The sequence below is a fragment of the Trypanosoma grayi genome (genome assembly GCF_000691245.1).
Source record: "Trypanosoma grayi strain ANR4 Tgr_221_V1, whole genome shotgun sequence".
Taxonomy (NCBI): Eukaryota; Euglenozoa; class Kinetoplastea; order Trypanosomatida; family Trypanosomatidae; genus Trypanosoma; species Trypanosoma grayi.
The window spans coordinates 699-6,015 of record NW_008825840.1 but is presented as its reverse complement, the minus strand read 5'-3'; the positions used below and the strand labels follow the sequence as shown (position 1 = coordinate 6,015).

Genomic DNA, 5,317 nt, shown 5'->3' with positions numbered 1-5,317 from the left:
GCAGCAGCAGCAGCACCACCAAGAAGATCAACATCACTACGAGCAGCAGCAGCAGCAGCACCACCGTCAAGAAGATCAACATCAGCAGCAGCAACAGCAACATGCACCTCCACCACCGCCACCAGAGCAACCACCACCGCCGCCACCACAGCAGCACGCGCCAAATCCGCATGAGCACCATCCCGATGCACATGAACAGAACAAACTGAATGAAGCAGAGAGGGCGCCACCACCACCACCACCACCACCCCCGCCGCCGCCGCAACAACAGCAACAGTTTCAACACCCGCAGCAGCAGCAGCAGCAGCAGCCTCCTTCTTACCACCAACAACAACAGCACCAGGAGCCTCCTTCTCAGCACCAACAACAGCAGCAGCCTCCTTCTCACCAGCAGCAGCAACAGGAGCCTCCTTCTCCCCAGCCGCCGATGACCCCTGAACAAGAGCGTCTAAGAGAGTTGGAGCGTCAACTGGAGGAGATGAAGCGCCGCAATCGCGCCCCACGACGAGAGCGCCACCGTGACGATGATGACAGGTACGATGACGACGAAGACGGTGACGACGAAGACGACGACAGGGATGATGTAGCAAGGGATGATGATGAGTACGAGGAGAAGCGGCGCCGGGCATCCAGACGCCGCTCAAGGATGCAGCGCAACACCCGCAAACGCCGCACGAAGGAATAACTGGGGATGGGTACACATATGGGCTACACTAGCAACAAGGTCGGAAACAAAAAGGGTGGTGATGATGATGATGATGATGGCGAAACGCGAGAGAGACGAAAGCAACGAACCACTGACAAGGTTCTCCTGCGGGCTATTTAATGGGAGACAATCGGTCGTTGAGCAGAGTACACTCGCTTCCCCACCACTGTATGAACTCCCTGCACACCTTTGCAAACTGGCAGGCCTGCATCCTCATACACACAGCGGCATACCCAGCCGCCCGATCTGACTCTCCTTCTGCCATGATCTCACTCCTCATTTCCCTTTTTTTTCTTTTCCCTCCACCCTCGTGGTGCTCTCTTTTTACCATCCCTGTGACGCCACTAATGCTTTCTTCTTGGATAGCTACGTAGTTGTGGTCGTTGTGCATCTTCCACTTCCGTCCCAATAGTTCTCTGTGCATCTTCGCGGCGCCATGGGTCGTGGGTACAGCAACAGCCGTAGCAGGACTGCGCGGCCAACACTCGGCATGAAGCGTCACCGTTCGCTGTCGATGCAGCGCCTGCGGGAGTCACTGCCACCTGCCACAACACACAAGGCATCCACGGCGGCAGCAGCAGCACCGACAAAAGCGGCGGCGAAGGCCAAGTCACGCAGCCCCGCGGCGGCGGCTAAGCGGACGCCGACAGCGCAGAACAGAAGCACCGCGCGTGTGCGCTCCGCCTCCACGATTCGGCAGAAGCTCGCGCTGATGGAGCGGGAGCTCGCAGATGAGTTGGAGCCGACGGAGCAGGTGGCAGAGACAATTGTGAAGCCGGATGTCATGACGAAGTACAAATCCGCCGGCCGCGCGCTCGATGAGGTCATGGACATCGTGGCGGCCGCGTGCGTGCCGGGGGCCAACACGAAGCAGCTATGCGACCTCGGCGACACGGAGCTGCTGCAACGCGTGTTGGGGATGTTCTCCAAGGCGAAGGATTCCAATGGCAACCGCATCCTCCGCGGCCTCTCATACCCGACAAACATCGCGGTGAACCACACGCTCTGCAACCACGCCCCGCTGACGGAGGAGGAGGCGGCTGTGCTCTGTGGCGGTGACGTGGCTAAGATCCACATGGGCTGCCACATCGACGGCTATCCAGTCACTGCGGCACGCACTATCGTCGTGCCACACGACGGCTCGGTGGATGCTGCCGCCTCGAGCGCGCTGACACGGCAGCTGACGCAAGGTGCCAGCAATGCCGTTGAGGCGGCGCGTGTGGCGCTGCACGGGATGATTCACTTGTTGCAGCCGGGAAGATTGAACGCCGATGTCACGGACTTCATTCACCGCGTGGGGAACCACTTCGGCGTGCAGGGGCTTGAGGGCGTGCTGTCAAACCGCACAAAGCGGTGGGTACCGGACGGCATGGACAGCATCATCACACGCCGCGTGACGGTGGAGGATCCCCATCAAGACGTCGCCGAGTGCTGCGTTGGCGCAAATCAGGTCTGGACGCTTGACGTCGCGTTCACTGATCACCCGTCGTACAAAGTTAACCTCGCTGACAGCGCCGCGACGATATTCCGCCGCACCGAGGTGGAATTCCAGCAGGACGCCCGCGTGCGCTCCGTGCATGCCTCGCTGCAGGAGATCACTGACAAGCACCAATGCTTCCCCTTCAGCATCAAGCACCTTGACAACCCTCTCAAGGCGCGCATGGCCGTGGCGATGCTGCGCAAGCAAAGCGTCGTCGACCCACTGCCAGTGCTGCGCGTGAAGGGGGAGCGCCACATCACGGCACGCTTCTCCGCCACGGTGGCAGTGTCAGCGAGGCGTGTGACGGTGCTATGCGGGCTGCCGCCGGCAGAGCCGCTCGCTGTGCCGGATGACGTGCGCCCGCCGCAGGTCGCTGATGACATCGCCGCCGTGTTGACGGAGCCACTCGTCTTCCCGAAGGAGGGGCCGCCGCCGCAGAAGAAGGCACGCACAGAGGGCGGCAGCAGCGGCCGCCGTTCTGCAGGGCGTGGTGGTGAAAATGAAGACGCGAAGGCGTGAGTGTTCGCGCGGCGAGAGAAAGAGGGAGGGAAGAGCGCATGTGTGTGTGTGGCGCCGGCGCCACACGGGTAACGATTTGAAGGATGAGAAGACGTGTGCAGGGTGGAGCGGGGCGTAAGCGAAATAAGGCGAGGTAAGCTAAGGTGCGCAAAGTGTGACGGGAACGCTCAAAGAGGAGTCGTTCAATGGGAACCTACCACCAAGAGTAGTAAGGAGAAGCCAATGGGAAGGGAAAAGTGAAGAAGAAGGCGAATGCTGAAGGCGCATCCCGATATCTGGGCTGTGGAAAGAGACAGAGGGAGGCGTATGAAGGCTGTGCCCGCATGTGTGTCCGTGTGTGTCCCTTTACCGCTGAGAAATTTTTTTTGCCTTACTGTTCTTTCCCAATTTTTGGTTGATTTTTGATCCGCTGCTTGGCTCTGGTTCTCTTCTTTGGCCCTTTGTTGTTTTGGCTGCGCCTGCTCCCGCTGCTTTCGCACGGATTTCTGCTTTTTTTTTTATGAAGAGTTCATGATTTTCAAATTAATCGAAAAAGAAGAAAAAAAAAATGCCCCCTTGAGGAGTTTAAGTGAAAAGAGGGGCGACGATTAACCGGATATGCTGAAGGAGAGAACACTGTGCGAGATCACTGCGCGACTCCCATCACACCGCCGTGCCCACAGGTGCTTTTGTTATTATTATTATTGTTTGTTGTTGCTCGTTCTTCTACTTCATTATTCTTGCTTTCGTCTTGAACTCAGTGGTCAGAGAGCACGTTCATCGACTCCATATACCGCGCGCCCCCCCCCAAAAAAAAGGACGGGTGATTGAGGAAAATAACAAAACAAAAGGGGAAGAAGGATCGCTGAACCAACAGCCTCCCAAAAAAAAAAAAGCATAGAAACGAGAAAAGGGAATAAAACGAGGAATCATATATCAATAGATACGCACTTTCTTGGGCAAATTCAACAGGACATTACTTTCAGTTATTGATTTCTCTTTCAACCTGGGGAATATGAGCAGTGGCATCGGTCTGCAACAGCACTGCGGTAGCCTTCACGAACAGGGCTTGCCACACGGTCTCAGCACGGGAGCCGTGAACTTCTTCATGGCGGCTGGTGAAGGCTATGCGCGACAGCGGATGGAGTCTCAGACGTACTGGGGCTCAGGGGCGCCCCAGCAGCAGACTTCTTCTGCCCCGGTCTATGGCCCCAGTAAGGCCCCACGCCTTGAGCAGTTTGTCGATCTTTCGACCAACAGCGGGGGCATGACTCCATTCTTCGGACTCGGTGATGTTGCCAATGACGCTGGATGCCGAAAGGGGGAAACCGCAACGGCAGAGGGGAAACGACGTGAGGATGAGACGAAGATGGAGGAGTGCCGTGTGATGCTGTACCCCGCTATTGTGTTCAACACCCCACAGCAGCAGAAGCAGGAAGTACGCGTGTCGGTGGGTACTCCCACCCCGTTCTCCGCTATGGGGATGACGCTGTCGCCCGCTACGGTGGGCCGTGATCTGGCGTTCGCCACGCCTGCCTCCACGGTGGCCAGCGGTAGCACCGCTCGCGTGGAGCCTCGCGCCCGCCCTCTTTTGCGAAACGCTAACGGAAGCACCACCAGCACTACCCCAACGACCGCAACCGCGACACCGGGCGGCGTCCCAAATTCCCTTGCCACGGAGCTGGAGTCCGCCTTTGAGGAGCAGCCGTTGAGGCGGCGGGTGGAGGTGAAGATAAGTCACAGGGTGGGGGGTGATGCGGCGCCTCAAACCGCCGAGATGGACACCACCCGTGGCAGGGATGATACCCCACCGGGCAGCAAGGAGCAGGGAGTTGCAGAGAGTGGGCGAAGGGAACGTGCTTCACGGCGTCGCGGTAAGGATCAGCAGCGGCAAGTCAAACCGAAGAACGGCTCCCCGCAGCAGGCGCAACGCGGCAACAACACGAGGCGCTCGCTTCTCCACGCCCTTTCAGCATATGAGGGCATCCACTCGGGGAATGATAACCGAAAATTTCTTCTTGATTTGCAGTGCCACGGCGGCCGAACGGCCACTGTACTGTCATGCATGGAGCTGCAATCCGGTACCCACATTATTTTTGAAGGTGACCGCGGTGTTGATCTTGGTGAGGTTGTTAAATGCGAAGAGTCAAACAACACCTCTTCTGGGGGCCCAGGCGGCAATGACCGCGAGACACTGCATGCTGTGCGCTGCGCGACGGACGAGGAAGTCGAGGAATGGAAGGGAGACCTTGTGGCGAAGGAAGAGGAGGCGGTGATTCAATGCCGCGCGGCATGTGAGGAGCTTGGTCTCACGATTCGTGTCGCCTCTGCTGCCTTTCAATTTGACCGGCAAAAGCTGATCTTTATGTATGAAAGCGATGAAAGAGTGGATTTCCGCACGCTGCTGCAGGCGATGTTTTCTAAGTATCGCTGCCGTATCTGGATGGAACGCCTCAACGCGGAGCCCTAAAAGAGAGTGGTATATATGTATTATATGGCATATGATATATTATATCCTTTTTTTTTTTGGTGGGGGTTGGGGGGTGCCCGAGGCCACATAGAAGCACACGGCGTGTGACGTATACGTAATTATCCTCCGGACGGGAGGAATCCCCCCCCCCCAAAAAAAAAGG

The 5,317-nt window shown here is 57.7% G+C and overlaps 4 protein-coding genes across 4 annotated transcripts in view; all 4 read left to right on the top strand.

Annotated features, from left to right (window-relative positions):
* The window catches only part of DQ04_02211030 (putative lectin), a gene marked incomplete at both ends in the record, with an annotated part of 1,206 nt that extends 997 nt beyond the window's left edge, over nt 1-209 (top strand). The window contains one exon of the mRNA XM_009311638.1: nt 1-209. This exon is cut by the window's left edge and continues 997 nt beyond it. Coding sequence (XP_009309913.1) covers nt 1-209 — 209 coding nt within the window.
* Nucleotides 210-427: 218 nt separating this feature from the next.
* DQ04_02211020 (hypothetical protein) lies at nt 428-685 on the top strand (the record flags this gene model as incomplete). Its single annotated transcript, XM_009311637.1, has 1 exon — nt 428-685. The coding sequence occupies one exon, from the start codon at nt 428-430 to the stop codon at nt 683-685; it is 258 nt and encodes an 85-aa protein (XP_009309912.1).
* Nucleotides 686-1,142: 457 nt separating this feature from the next.
* On the top strand, nt 1,143-2,705 carry DQ04_02211010 (proliferation-associated 2g4; the record flags this gene model as incomplete). Its single annotated transcript, XM_009311636.1, has 1 exon — nt 1,143-2,705. One exon carries the CDS (start codon nt 1,143-1,145, stop codon nt 2,703-2,705), a length of 1,563 nt encoding a protein of 520 aa, XP_009309911.1.
* A 994-nt stretch (nt 2,706-3,699) lies between these two features.
* Nucleotides 3,700-5,154, top strand: DQ04_02211000 (hypothetical protein; the record flags this gene model as incomplete). The annotated part of the gene is made up of 1 exon (XM_009311635.1): nt 3,700-5,154. One exon carries the CDS (start codon nt 3,700-3,702, stop codon nt 5,152-5,154), a length of 1,455 nt encoding a protein of 484 aa, XP_009309910.1.
* Nucleotides 5,155-5,317: the final 163 nt, after the last annotated feature.